At 37.9% G+C, this 15248-nt stretch overlaps 1 protein-coding gene across 2 annotated transcripts in view; it reads left to right on the top strand.

Moving 5' to 3' along the window:
- MTHFD2L (methylenetetrahydrofolate dehydrogenase (NADP+ dependent) 2 like) overlaps window positions 1-15248 on the top strand; it is a 146687-nt gene that overhangs the window by 16152 nt on the left and 115287 nt on the right. For both annotated transcript variants that reach the window (XM_086704849.1, XM_025922385.2), the window contains exons 2-3: window positions 1280-1464; window positions 2487-2609. In XM_086704849.1, coding sequence (XP_086560975.1) covers window positions 1280-1464; window positions 2487-2609 — 308 coding nt within the window. The remainder of the gene's footprint in view (window positions 1-1279; window positions 1465-2486; window positions 2610-15248) is intronic.

Below are 15248 nucleotides of genomic sequence, written 5' to 3'. Positions count from 1 at the left end.
CCTCAATACCCATCACCCACCCTCCCCGCCCTCCCACCCCCCATCAACCCTCAGTTTGTTCTCAGTTTTTAAGAGTCTCTTATGCTTTGGCTCTCTCCCACTCTAACCTCTTTTTTTTTTTTTTTCCTTCCCCTCCTCCATGGGTTTCTGTTAAGTTTCTCAGGATCCACATAAGAGTGAAAACATATGGTATCTGTCTTTCTCTGTATGGCTTATTTCATTTAGCATCACACTCTCCAGTTCCATCCACGTTGCTACAAAGGGCCATATTTCTTTCTTTCTCATTGCCCTGTAGTACTCCATTGTGTATATAAACCACAATTTCTTTATCCATTCATCAGTTGATGGACATTTAGGCTCTTTCCATAATTTGGTTATTGTTGAGAGTGCTGCTATAAACATTGGGGTACAAGTGCCCCTATGCATCAGTACTCCTGTATCCCTTGGGTAAATTCCTAGCAATGCTATTGCTGGGTCATAGGGTAGGTCTATTTTTAATTTTCTGAGGAACCTCCACACTGCTTTCCAGAGTGGCTGCACCAATTTGCATTCCCACCAACAGGCAGCATCACTTCTTAATAGAACAATGTTCACGTCAAAATGGTGCAAACTTGGATAGACACTTTGGACCACTGGTGCCCGATTGAAAAGGAGTATTCTTGATCTAGTTCATTGCCCCCCTGCCCCCCCTCCCCCTGTATATATATGTCCTCTTAGAAAGGACAGTTGACTTATTTGAAAGGGGCAGGAAATTTGCATTTTTTGTGTGTTGGTTGATATTCATGTTGCCTGCTCTCATTAGAAAATAAAAAGTGTACAGGTACTAGAAAGAATTCAGGTGCTGTAAGGTTTCCTTTTCTCTTTTTTCTCTTCTGCTTCTTCCCCCGCCTCCTTTTCCATTCTTCACGATATTCATTGACCTGCATTTGGGGTTTTGTGTAATAATCATGTGCTACATACAGATCTGTTTCCGCCAGGCCTTTCAATAGTGAAAGGACAGGGGGAGCAGGAAGAAAGAACCATCGTATACTTTATCAGGTACCTTAAAAAACAAACACACAGTAAGAGCAACATTAATTCACCACTTTGAAGTTTGAGATCACGGAGAGCAAGAAAGCCTTTTCAATATATGTATTTCCTTCTGCTTTTCTGGGGGTTGATTTAAGGTTGCTCACTTGGAGAATCACAGATGTGTTGTTCACTCTTGTAACTTAAGATTATGTGGTTGAATGTTCCTTACTGTCTTTTTAGTGCTATATTTATTCTTTGTTTTCCACAGACATGATGCCATCATTATCTCAGGAACTGAAATGGCCAAACAAATCCAGAAAGAAATACAGAGAGGTGTGGAATCATGGATTTCCCTTGGGAACAGAAGACCTCACCTCAGTATCATTTTAGTGGGTGATAACCCAGCAAGCCACACGTACGTCAGGAAGAAGATCAGAGCTGCGTCTGCTGTAGGTGGGGATGCGTTTTAGTTGTTCTTGTTACTAAGTCATGTCTTCTTGTGTTCCTTCAAAGTGCAGTAATTATCAGTGAGAATTGCCAAATAAGTGCCATTTGAATAACATTTACCATTATTACCATTACTATTAGAGATGAGTTACCCAAGTTTATATTCATTTCTTAATGTTTTTCTCCAGCTTTCTTACTGAATTAATTTGATGTGATTTCAGATCCTATGGTGATATGTCAGAGGAACACTGCACATTTAAAGAGCCCATTTTTAGGGGTGCCTTGGTGGCTTGGTCGGTTGAGCGTCTGACTTTGGCTCAGGTCATGATCTCGCAGTTTGTGAATTCGAGGCCCACATCAGGCTCTGTGCCATCAGCCTGTCAGCACAGAGCCCACTCCAGATCCTCTGTCCCCCTCTGTCTGCCCCTCCCCACTGGCGCTCTCTCAAAAGGAAATAAACATTAAAGGGCCCATTTTTAGGTATAGCATAGGGAATGTAGTCAGTGATATTGTAATAGCATTGTATGGTGACCATTGTAGCTACACTTGTGATTAGCCTAGCTAGCAAAATGAACATACTTGTCGAATCACCATGTTGTATACCTGAGACTGGTGTAACATTGTGTGTCAGCTGTATTTCAATTTTTTTTTAAAAAAGGCCTATTTTTATTATACTTGCTTTAATCAGATAATAAACCTGGCCAGTTCGCTCTGCTGAACTTGGCCTAATAATGGTGGTGAGGGGTATTAACATATTTACTAGATTCACATCCCCTAACAGTAGCTTATCACAAATAAATGCAATACGATACTGGGCCAAAAATTGCATGTGAATCATGAGAAAACATCTGTACTCTTTGAGACATCCCTTTTAGTGGTGGTTTGAACATCATTTTTGTAGAAGGTCCTTTCCTTCCAATGAGGCAAGGCGCAGAGGAAACCTTTTTATGCACCGTGTAAGACACCGTTGTTGAAAAACCACATCTTTGCTGGTCAAATGACTCTCTCTGTGTTTGTTGTTCTTCCAGGGATCCGTAGTGAGATCATTCTAAAACCAAAGGATGTTTCTCAGGAAGAACTTTTGGATATAACTGATCAATTGAATATGGACCCACGAGTCAGTGGTATATTGGTTCAGTTACCACTACCAGGTACCTAAGGCTCTTGTATATGTCTGCTTTGGTGAGGAAAAAGGGCGTCTTTCAACATTCTATCACGGCACTGCAAGTAGTTTAGGAAATATGTTCACGAAGGGACTAGCTCTTACACTAGCAGGTAAAGCTAGTTGGCAAAGCCTGGATGACTTCTGCTTGCAATGACTGAAACTTATAAAGAAAAAATGTAGGCAAAAATTACACATAGTCCTTACTTTGTACAATAGCTCCAAGACCGTGACAATGACTGTGCACGCTGAAACCAGGCAAAGCAACCTTAAAAACCCAATGGGAAAAACAACAGTCATTCTCTGACCTTTATTTTTTTATTTTATTTATTTATTTTTTTTTTAATTTTTTTTTTCAACGTTTTTTATTTATTTTTGGGACAGAGAGAGACAGAGCATGAACGGGGGAAGGGCAGAGAGAGAGGGAGACACAGAATCGGAAACAGGCTCCAGGCTCCGAGCCATCAGCCCAGAGCCCGACGCGGGGCTCGAACTCACTGACCGCGAGATCGTGACCTGGCTGAAGTCGGACGCTTAACCGACTGCGCCACCCAGGCGCCCCTATTTTTTTATTTTTTTAAACAAAAATTAAAAGAAATATTTTTTAATGTTTATTTATTTTTGAAAGAGAGAGAGAGAGTGGGGGAGGGGTAGCGAAGGAGGGAGACACAGAATCTGAAGCAGACTCCAGGCTTTGAACTGTCAGCATAGAGCCTGACGCGGGGCTCGAACTCACGAACTGTGAGGTCATGACCTGAGCTGAAGTCGGACGCTTAACCGACTGCGCCACCCAGGCGCCCCTTAAACAAAATTTTTTTAACGTTTATTCATTTTTGAGAGACACAGAGAGACAGAGTGTGAGTGGGGGAAGGGCAGAGAGAGAGGGAGACACAGAATCCGAAGCAAGCTCCAGGATGAGCTGTCAGCACAGAGCCTGATGTGGGGCTCAAACTCATAAACCGTGAGATCATGACCTCAGCCAAAGTTGGACACTTAACCGACTGAGCCACCCAGGCGCCCCTCGTTCTCTGACCTTTAAAATGTTCTGGGGCGCCTGGGTGGCGCAGTCGGTTAAGCGTCCGACTTCAGCCAGGTCACGATCTCGCGGTCCGTGAGTTCGAGCCCCGCGTCGGGCTCTGGGCTGATGGCTCAGAGCCTGGAGCCTGTTTCCGATTCTGTGTCTCCCTCTCTCTCTGCCCCTCCCCCGTTCATGCTCTGTCTCTCTCTGTCCCAAAAATAAATAAACGTTGAAAAAAAAATAAAATGTTCTCCCCAAACATTAAAAACTCTCTCTCTGTGGTTCATAAACATATAGGGAAATGGAACACAAAAAAAGAGGGAAGCTAATATTTGTTCAGCACACTATAAATTAAAACATTAGAAACATCGAGAATTAAAGTGTTATTTCTTTGCAAAAAACTTGTTCAGAGGAGCTTGCACGGGAGCTTGCCTTCTCATCATGTAACTTACAATATGGAGCAAGTGTCTTTCCTGGGCCTTGGTGAATTCAACTGCATATTCCTCTCTAAGTTTGGATCAGTTTCCATTTCGTCCTTTGTAATCATTTGCCAAGCAGTCTTCTTATGGTTCGTAGTTTTTTCACGGTTCTGAAATCTCTCTGAGAGTTTCTTTTATGGGATGGTTTATGCTGGTGCCACTTCCTCTGGGATGTTGTCATCGTTGTGTCATAAGAACCTTCTTCATGTACGGGAGACAGTCCACCTTCATTAGAGCTTCTGTGGCTGCATATCCACATTGCTCCGAAGGGCCCAGAGTCAACATTCCAGGGTCACCTCATTCCTGCACAACCCGTTTCCATTCAATCAGAGTCCTACCGGAGCACTTAATCATAGCTCTTCCCTTCCTGGGGACACAGGTTTCTGTTATTTTCGCTTTGTTGTTGCCATTTTCAGACCTTCTGTTCACATCTCATTTCACTTCCAGTGTCACCACATTTTATTTTTTTGCTGCCCTGTCACCTTTACAGGTTAATTCCCTCTGTTGATTATCTACTTTTGTGAAATGTCTTGTAAGTTGACCACCGGGAGACCAGGAGGAAGTATGATTTGCTGTTGATGTTTGACCCAAATAACAAATGTGCAGTGATCAATCATCAACGGACTTTTAAAGAAGTGTCAAATGTGTTGCTCAGGGAACATGATGCTCATCTTTATTTATACGGTGATTTGTGAACCAGAGGGCCAGCAGCTCTTACATAATTACTCACAGTTAATTTACCATGATAACTGAACTTTGAACTGTGCTATTGGACGATTGGTGCTATTTAAGTAAATTGTGGCTGTGAAATTCATGTGTATTTCAACTGAGTGAAGTGAGGACTGCCATACAGTATAGATTACAGAAGGTTTTTTTTTTTTTTTTTAAATGTTTATTTATTTTTGAGAGAGAGACAGAGTGTGAGTGGGGGAGGAGCAGAGAGAGAGGGAGACACAGAATCTAAAGCAGGCTCCAGGCTCTGAGCTGTCAGCACCGAGCCTGTCACAGGGCTCGAACCCACGAACCATGAGATCATGACCTGAGCCGGTGTCAGATGCTTAACTGACTGAGCCACCCAGGCGCCCCTAGATTACAGTAGTTTTGAGTTCATCTATAAGTTTTGACTTGCAGAAAGTAAAAAGTGAATGGTGCTATTGCATGAGATCCTTGTATGGTATTGATTATACTTTATCCAACAATATAACTTAATTCCTTGGTATATAACTATCGTGCTATTTGAATTGTACCAAAAATTCACATTTCTAATTCTCATACGGATTTATTAGCATTGCAAATCTGTACAAAAAAATTTGGCAGTGGGTTTAAGCCCAATTGTTTGGCTCATATTAAAAAAAAACAAAAACAAAAACAAAAAACAGTCTTCTTTGTACCATAATTGCCAAGCACTCTTCTTGTGGTTTGTAGTTTTTAAAAATTTCTCCCGGCTGTAGTTGTACTGAATTCAAATAATTATTAAAAAACACATCACAAATTTCCAAATTTACAAATCTAAAACATTAGATTTCGTTTGTTTTAAAAATTAAATGCAGGGGCGCCTGGGCGTCTCAGTCAGTTGAGCATCCGACTTCCACTCAGGTCATGATACCACGGTTCAGGAGTTCGAACCCCACTCTGCTATCAAAGCGGAGCCAGCTGGGAATTCTCTGTCCCCCTCTCTTTCTGCCCTTACCCTGCGCTCACAACCTTTATCTATCTCTCTCTCTCTCTCAAAAATAAACAAATTAAAAAAATTAAATTCATATCTGTAGAAATTTTTACCTGTTTAGGGCAACCTTTCTCTGTTGGCGAATTTATCAGAAAATTGCCACTAGATGGCACTGTTGGTCTGTCTGTAGTAAAATTGCTTGCGTCCTGTGTTCCTTCTAGAGAGTGAGAAGCATGAACCAAAGGGACTGTGGTAATAACAAATATCTTGATGCTCTAAGAAAGAACAATTCTCTATGTTGCCGAAAAGCCAATAATATACAAAATAAGAGTGGCTAAAATTTATTACATTAAGCATTTATTTATTATGTCTCAGGAACTTTACATTTATTACTTCATTGAATCCTGATACTAATCCTGGGTAGTCGGAGCTCTTATTATGGACATTTCACTGGTGTTAAGATTTGAGGCACAGAAAGCTTAAGTAACTTCCCCTAAGGTCACCGGGTTGATAAGTAATTGAGCTGGGATGGAAGGAAGACTGGTTCCTCGTGCCATTACTTTTAACCATTGTGTTACCCTCACCAGCATATTGGTGGTAGCTAGTGAGTAATGTATCATACTATGTGGCAAGTATTCCTTTATACGGATAATTTTATCTACTCCTCAAAGCAGCCTTATGAGTAGGGATTGTTTTCTTTATTTTACATATGAGAAGACTCGTCTATATTACTTAACCTACGTTATACTGGGACATATGGTGTGTTGATGAATAGAAAAAATTGGTTAAAGTAGAAAATTATAGAACAATGCATATTTACCTTAAATATTGTTTTATAACATAAATCATTTAAATACTCGGTTATTCATCAGTCTTTTGATGTGGGTCCACAGATCTTTGGAACTTACTGATTGGAATTTTGAATCATCTTCTGGTATTAATAATACCTGCGAATCATTGCCTCTGATTTTCAGTTTGAGGTGAAACTATCTCAGTGAAAATTCTTACTGCTTTTTAAAATAGCTCCCAGGGTGCCTGGGTGGCTCAGTTGGTTAAGCCCTTGACTCTTGATTTCGGCTCAGATCATGATCTCACTGTTTGTGGGATCAAGCCCCACATCAGGCTTCGTGCTGACAGAGTGGAGCCTGCTTGGAATTCCCCCTCCCTCTCTCTGCCCATCGCCTCCCCCAACCTATGTGCATGTATGAGCTCTCTCTCAAAATAAGTAAATAAATGTTTTAAAAAATCTCCCAATCTTCATGATTGCCCTGTTCATATCTAAATCCTTACTAATTCATTTTAGTTCTCAAGAGCCTTTCCAGAACATTCGATTTAGTGTTTATAGAAATAACAGCTGTTTTCTTCTCACACTCTGTTGTCATTTGTTTATACTGTTTTAATTACATTATATTATTTACTGTGAAAGAACTAGCAAAAACTGATTGGGAAAGACTTGATTATCATGAAGTTCAACCGGTAGGGGCAGGCATAGTTAAACTACTTTCTGATTTGTTCTGTGAGCTCTGAGCATCAGCTTTCATGTTTTACAGAAGAAATGGAACTCTTTGTGTCATGGCAGTAGGTTGGCTATGTGGAAGTAGGTTGAGCTAATGTCTCCTGTCCCGGTCTTAATAAAATTGTTAGAAGGAACCAGTGAAACAATGAGCAAATGAAAAAAATGAGGTGATTCGAGTTGATCATGCCTTGCATTTTATATCATTTGGTTAATAATTTGGATTCCAAGTTGTCTCATGATTAGAAATTGGGGATTATTATTCACAATTAGGGAAATATCTTGAGTAAAAGAAATTCTGAATTAGAATTATAATTCTGATGCTGCAGGACAAGTTTGCATGGGATGAATCAGAATGTATAGATAGTTTCCGTGCCTCTCACTTAGATAAAAACCAAAGAAATGGGATAGAATTCTTCCCTATTTGATGGTAATAAGTTTGTTTCAAGCTAAACCTCTGTTCATGCTCAGGAGCTCTGCAACTTGCGTCAGGATTGGAAGTATTCAGGATATAACCGTGTGTCCATAGTCATGCAGCCTGGCTGTTTTTCCTGTAGTTGACCCTCAAACCACAGAGAAATAAAAACAACCACATGCAATGTTTCCCTACTCCCATCCTGACTGTGATCAGAGTCTATTAGTATCAATAAGTGGTCATTTTGTCAAGCCAGAAAGATGTCTGCTATTCACATTCTATGTATTTTTTCTCCTAGTCATGTATTATTTGCTCTTAGCTTTTATTGAGTTATATCTATTAAAGTGGTATTATAGGGGCGCCTGGGTGGCGCAGTCGGTTAAGCGTCCGACTTCAGCCAGGTCACGATCTCGCGGTCCGTGAGTTCGAGCCCCGCGTCAGGCTCTGGGCTGATGGCTCGGAGCCTGGAGCCTGTTTCCGATTCTGTGTCTCCCTCTCTCTCTGCCCCTCCCCCATTCATGCTCTGTCTCTCTCTGTCCCAAAAATAAATAAATGTTGAAAAAAAAAAAAAAATTAAAGTGGTATTATATTAAAAGTTATGTCATTTGTAGAGTATGTATCAGCCTATAGTGTTAAAAAAAAGGTATAATAATGATCTTTAAAAATTCGGAAGCAATTTTTTCTAACTAAAGCAAGAAAAGAGAAATTATAAAGTGCTTTATATATGGTAACTTGTATGATGCTTACAACAACTCTTACCGGTAGGTGCTATGCCTTTCAATCTGTGGTTTGTAGTGAAGGACAGTAAAAGAACTGAGTAATTTATGTGATCAGGGAGGTAGTAAGTAGCAGAACAATGCCGGCAGAAGCAATGATGTTGTCCTTTCAGCTGCCATCACTGTCCTACAATGGAGATTTCAAGGCACATACCAAGGGAGATGTTTGCTCATCTCGTGTTTTCTTGCTTTCTAAAGTGTACTTTTCATTTATTTCTAAAACAAAATGATTAGGTAGAAGGAGAAGACTTATTCCATCTTATCCATCATTTTCTAAAATCATTTTTCAGCTATTGAATGTGACATCTTTGAATATCAACATCTTCCAGTTTATGTAAGGGGATTAAAAAGAGATATTAGAATAAAATATTGGAATAAAGGATTGAATCTGGAGGGAGTGAGTAAGAAGAGTTAAAGTCTAGTGTGTAGATTTAACAAAGATCAACTTTTCTAATAATTAGTAGGCATCAAAATGGGGAGATTGACCTAATTAATTAGCATATAGATATATGTATTTCCTAAATCTTAATTCCTCATTTGGAGAAAAAAGTCTTTGCCATAATTGCTTTTCTTAAGAGGTTATGCAACATATGTATGCAGAATACTTATTATTGTATTTTTCGTGTTCTTGACCAGAGTGGGAAATTTTCATCACCCTAGACTTCTTCATGGTTGTAGAGCCCTTTATTCTATTTATTTCTAAATGATTTCCAAATTTTGACTTGACCTTTGTTATAACATTTTCCCTCTTTCTCTAGGGAGAAGAAAGCCCAGTTCTGTGTTTGAGTGTTCAGAACAATTCTGCATGGAATATTTTATTAATTGAATATGGCTTTAGCCTCTGACCTCTTAACTATATTGATTATCTGTCACACATACTAGAGCTGACTTCTTTCCAACCGTCAGGTCTTAGCTTAAATGCCACACTGCCTCAGAGAACGCTTCCCAACCCACACCCTCTGAAATTATTTTAATTCTGTTATTCTCTATTTCAGAGTTGCCTTTTCTGTGGCAGGAAAAGTTCTCCAATATCTACATGCTCCCATCATTTCCCAGCTTCTCAGAGCAGTTACACTGGGGCCATGTGACTACCTTCAGCTGGATTGTGAGGGGAAGTGACTTTTGTGAGACATTTCTTGACTGAGATGGTTAAAAGCTACTGTGCTACACGGCCCCTTCTTTTTTTATTTATTGCAGTTATTATGGAAGCTAGATGTTACAGATGATTTTAAATTATAGGAGGGAGGGAAGTGGGATTCTTTTCTTTAAAAGTTTATTTATTTATTTGAGGGAGACAGAGACAGTGCTAGTGGGGGAGGGGCAGAGAGAGAGAGGGGGAGAGAGAGAATCCTAAGGAATTTCTGTGCTGTCAGCATAGATCCTGATGCGAGATTATGACCTGAGCTGAAACCAAGAGTCAGATGCTTAGCTGACTGAGCCACACCGGTGCCCTGGGAAGTGGGATTCTTATGGAGCTTTACATGAATAAGAATTAAATATCCTTTCATAAGTGACTCAGATTTCAGAATAAAGCACACACATACATATGCACAAATTTGATGACAACTATAAACCTACACATCTAAGAAGCTCAACAGGGGCGCCTGGGTGGCTCAGTCGGTTAAGCGTCCAACTTCGGCTCAGGTCACGATCTCACGGTCCGTGAGTGGGAGCCCCACGTGGGGCTCTGGGCTGATGGCTCAGAGCCTGGAGCCTGCTTCCGATTCTGTGCCTCTGTCTCTCTCTGCCCCTCCCCCGTTCATGCTCTGTCTCTCTCTGTCTCAAAAATAAATAAACGTTAAAAAAAAAAAAATTAAGAATCTCAACAAAGTCTAAGCCTATGCAATAGGAAGAAAACTATACCAAAGAACACCATAATCAAATTGTTCAAAACCAGTATGATAGAAAAAGTATCAAAAGTAACGAGAGAGAAAAATCGCATTACATAGAGAAGAACACAAAGAAGGAAGCAAATTTCTTGCTAGAAACAATGTAAACTAGAAGACAAGGGAGTAGCTTGGTCTTTAAAGTATTAAAAGAAAACCTGTCAATCATGAATTCTATCCTCAGTAACAATATCTTTTAAAACAAAGGCAAAACAAAGTATTTTTCCAGAAATTTAGGGAGGGGAGAACCCAGAAAGAGCTGAAAACAATCACCAGCAGACACATACTACCAAAAAATGTTAAAGGAAGTCCTTCAGACAGTAGGAAATGATACCAGATGAAAATATGTATCTATCCAAAGGAATAAAGAGCCCTGGAAATGGTAGCTACATGAGTAAATATAGATGATATTTTTCTTATCATTCAAATCATCTTAGAATATAATTGATGTTTAATCAAAAACAAAAACCATGGAATATGTGATTTGTAACGTATATAAGTAAAATCTACAACAGTAACACAAACATTGGGAGAGAAGAAATGGTAGGATATTAATGTTAGATTCTTATATGGGAAGTGATATATCACTTGAGGGTAGATTGAGATAAATTCAAGGTATATACTATGGAACCACAAGCAACCACTAAAAAACACAATAGTTATAGCTAATAAAAAAAGGAGATAAAATGGAATCACTAAAAATATTCAATTATTCCAAAGGAAGGAAGAATAAAGGGGCAAAGACAACAATGAAAACACATAGCAAGATGATAAGTTTAATGACATAATGTTGTAAATAACCCTATAAAATGTCAGAGGTTGTCAGATTGGATAAAAGTAAGAGCAAACTATATGCTGCATACAAAAAACACACTTCAAGTATAAAGACACAGAGAAGTTACAAGCAAAACAATGGAAAAGATATGCCATGCTAATACTAATTAAAAGAAAGTTGGAGTGATTTTGTCAATATCAGGCAAAGTATATTTCAGAGCAATGAATATCACCAGGGATAAAGAAGGTCATTCCCCAGTAATAAAGGGATCTGTTTATCAAAAGGAAATAACAGTCTTGGGGTGCCTGGGTGGCTCAGTTGGTTAAGTGGCCAACTCTTGATTTCAGTTCAGGTGGTGATTTTATGGTTCTTGGGATCGAGCCCCATGTTGGGCTCTGTGCCAACAGTGGGGAGCCTGCTTGAGATTCTCTCTCTCCTTCTCTCTCTGCCCGTCACCTGCTCATGGTCTCTCTCTCTCTCTCTCTCTCTCTCTCTCTCTCTTTTTCTCTCTCTGAAAATAAGTAAACTTAAAAAAAGAAATGTCTTAATCACTTATATACCTAAAAAGAAACCTTCAGTAAAAACTAATAGAATTACAAGAAAAATAGACAAATCCAAAATTATCATCATACATTTTAGTACCTCTCTGTCAATAATTGAAAGAACAAATAGACAGAAAATCAGTGAGTATGGAGATTTGAAGTACAGTATCATCCAATTTGACCTAATTGACATGTGTAAAACACTATCCCAGCAAACAGCATACACACCTTTTTTTCAAGTTTACATAGAACATTTACCAAAAAAATAGCATATTCTAGGTCATAAAACAAATCTCAAATATAAAGGATTCATGTTGCCTAAAGTGTTTTCCTTGACCACAGTGGAATTAAATTAAAAATCACTAACAGAAAAATATCTGGAACGTTCCCAAATATTTAGAAACTAAATAACACACTTCTAAGTAACACATGCATCAGATCAGAAAATTGAAGGGAAGTTAGAACATTTTTTTAACTTTTTATGAAGACACAGCATATCAGAATTTATGGTTGCTGCTAAATAGTAGTTGGGGGAAATATATAGCACTACATACCTATCTTAGAAAAGACGAAAGGTGCCAAATCAATAATCTCAGTTTCCACCTTAACGTACTAGAAAAAAGAGCAAGTTAAAGACAAAGGAAGGACAAGAAAGAACATAGAAATCAGAAATGATGAGGAAAATAAATGAAACACAAGCTAGTTTGATCAAGGCAAAAAAAAAGAAAAAAAGATACAAATTACCAGTATCAGGAATGAGAGGTAACACCACTATAGATTCTAAGGCTATTAAAAGGATAAAAGGGAATATTTTGAACAACTTTATGGCAAGTGATGTGACAAGTTTTATGAAATAAATGACTTTCTTGAAAGACACATACTACCAAGGCCCACTCAAGAAGTAGATAATGTGAAGAATTCTATTAAAAAATTGATTTTGTACTTAAAATCCATTCCACAAATAAAGTTCCATGTTCAGATGGCTTTGCTGGTGAATTCTACCAAATATTTGAGGAAACAAAAAATGCTAAAAAAGAAGGAGTACTCCTGAACTCATTATATGAGGCCACCATTACCCTGATATCAAAAACCAGGCATTACAAAAGACATTACAAAGAAGGAAAACCATAGACCGGTATCTTTCATGAACATCAATGTAAAAAATATGATCAAAATCTAACAAAATCCAACAATATAGAAAAGGGATCATTCATCATGAAATAAAGGGTTTTATTCGAGGAATGCAACATTGCTTTAACATTAGAAAATCGAACGATGTATTTAATCACGTTAACAAACTAAACATGAAAAACCATATGATTAACTCATTATATACAGATAAAATAGTTGATAAGACTATCATTGATTCCTGATAAAAAGCTGTCATATAACTAATGGTAAAGGGAATATCCTGAAGGTGATAAGGGGCACATCTGAAAAATTTACAGTCATCAGAGTTGATCATGAAAAATTGAGCATTTACCTCCTACGATCAGGAAGATGTCAAGGATGTCCACTCCTATTATGTCTATTTAACATTGTATCGGAGAGTCTAAGCAGCACCATAAGGCAAGAGAAAGAAAGTAAAAAGCAGATAATATGACTGTCTATGTATAAAATCCAATGGAATCTAGAAAAAGAAAACTAATAGTGATGTGATTTTTAGCAAGATTGGAGTATACAAGATTAATATGCAAAATGCAATTGTCATTTATTAGCATCAAAAATCAGGTATTGAAATAAAAACACTAAGATAACATCCAAAAATGAAATCTTTAGGCATAAATTTGACAAAAGATGCGAAAAATCTATACATCGAATACTGCAGAACATTCCTAAAATAAATTAAATAAAAGCTAAATAAGTGGGTCAATATACAATGTCCATGTATCAGGAGACTAAATGTTGTTAAGATGTAGTCATCTTTACATTGATTTGTAGATTCATGGCAGTCCCAATTAAAATCCCATCATACTTTTTTGTAGCAGTTGACAAACTGATGGGCAAATTTATACGGATATGCAAAATACTTAGAATAGTCAGAACACGAAATTAGTCACAGAAAAACAAATATCATGACTTCACTCATGTGGAATTTAAGAGACAAAACAGATGAACAGAAGGGAAAGGAAGCAAAAAGAATATAAAAACAGGGAGGGGGACAAAACAGAAGAGACTCTTAGAGAACAAACAGGGTTGCTGGAGGAGTTGTGGGTGGGGGATGGGCTAAATGGGTAAGGGGCACTGAGGAGTCTATTCCTGAAATCATTATTGCACTATAATGTAGCTAACTTTGATGTAAATTTTAAAAAAATTTAAAAAATGGTTGAAATAACTTTGAAAATGAGCAACACAGTTGGAAGATTAACACCACCCAATTTGAAGATTAATCAAAAATCTTAAAATCAAAAGGTACAAACTTCCAGTTATAAAATAAGTAAGTCATGGGGATATAATGTACAACATGTACTAAAATTAATAATACTATATTGCTTATTTGAAAGTCACTAAGAGAGTATATCTTAAACTTTTCATCTCTTGGGGTACCTGGGTGACTCAGTTGGTTAAGTGTCTGACTCTTGATTTCAGCTCAGGTCATGAGATCCAACCCTGCGTTGGGCTCTGTGCCGGGAGTGGAACCTGCTTAAGATTCTTTCTCTGTCTCCACCTTCCCCTCCCCAAATGTCTCTCTCTCTTTCCTTCTCAAAAACAAAGTCCTCATCACAAGAAAAAAAAAATGTAACTGTATAGTGATGGATTTAATTAGATTTGTTGTGGTGATCATTTTGTAATATATATAAATATCAAATCATGTTGAACACCTGAAACTAATATAATGTTAGAGGTCAATTATACCTTAATAAAAACAATTTAAAAAAAGACTTAATTATAAAGCTGCAATAAACAAGGCAGTATATTATTGGAATCATCAGATCAAGCAAAGAAATTCAAAGTCCAGACCTCTATCAATATCTGAGTTTTGACAAGGTGGGAAGACAAAGTAGCACAGGAAGGTATGATTCTGGGTGCTGAAAAATTGGACTACTAACAGATATGAAACAAGAACTTAATAAACTAGACTTTATCAAAATGTAAAACTTGTGTTCTGTTAAAGGAATGAAAAGATAGGCCATAGACCAGATGAAAATATTTGCAAAGCATATATCTGTTAACTTATGAATATACAGAATATATAAAGTGCTCTCTTGGGGCACCTGGGTGGCTCAGTTTGTTAAGCATCTGACTTCTTTTTTTAGGTTTTTTTTTTTTTAATTTTATTTTTTATTTTTTTAAATTACATCCAAATTAGTTAGCATATAGTGCAACAATGATTTCAGGAGTAGATTCCTTAGTGCCCCTTAACCATTTAGCCCACCCCCCTCCAACAACCCCTCCAGTAACCCTCAGTTTGTTCTCCATATTTATGAGTCTCTTCTGTTTTGTTCCCCTCCCTGTTTTTATATTATTTTTGTTTCCCTTCCCTTATGTTCATCTGTTTTGTCTCTTAAAGTCCTCATATGACTGAAGTCCTATGATTTGTGTCTTTCTCTGACTAAT

Source organism: Puma concolor, chromosome B1 (genome assembly GCF_028749965.1).
Source record: "Puma concolor isolate L17-30 chromosome B1, mPumCon1.1.hap2, whole genome shotgun sequence".
NCBI classification, from domain to species: Eukaryota; Metazoa; Chordata; class Mammalia; order Carnivora; family Felidae; genus Puma; species Puma concolor.
The sequence above is the reverse complement of the archived record's forward strand: the minus strand, read 5'-3'. Positions and strand labels throughout refer to the sequence as shown.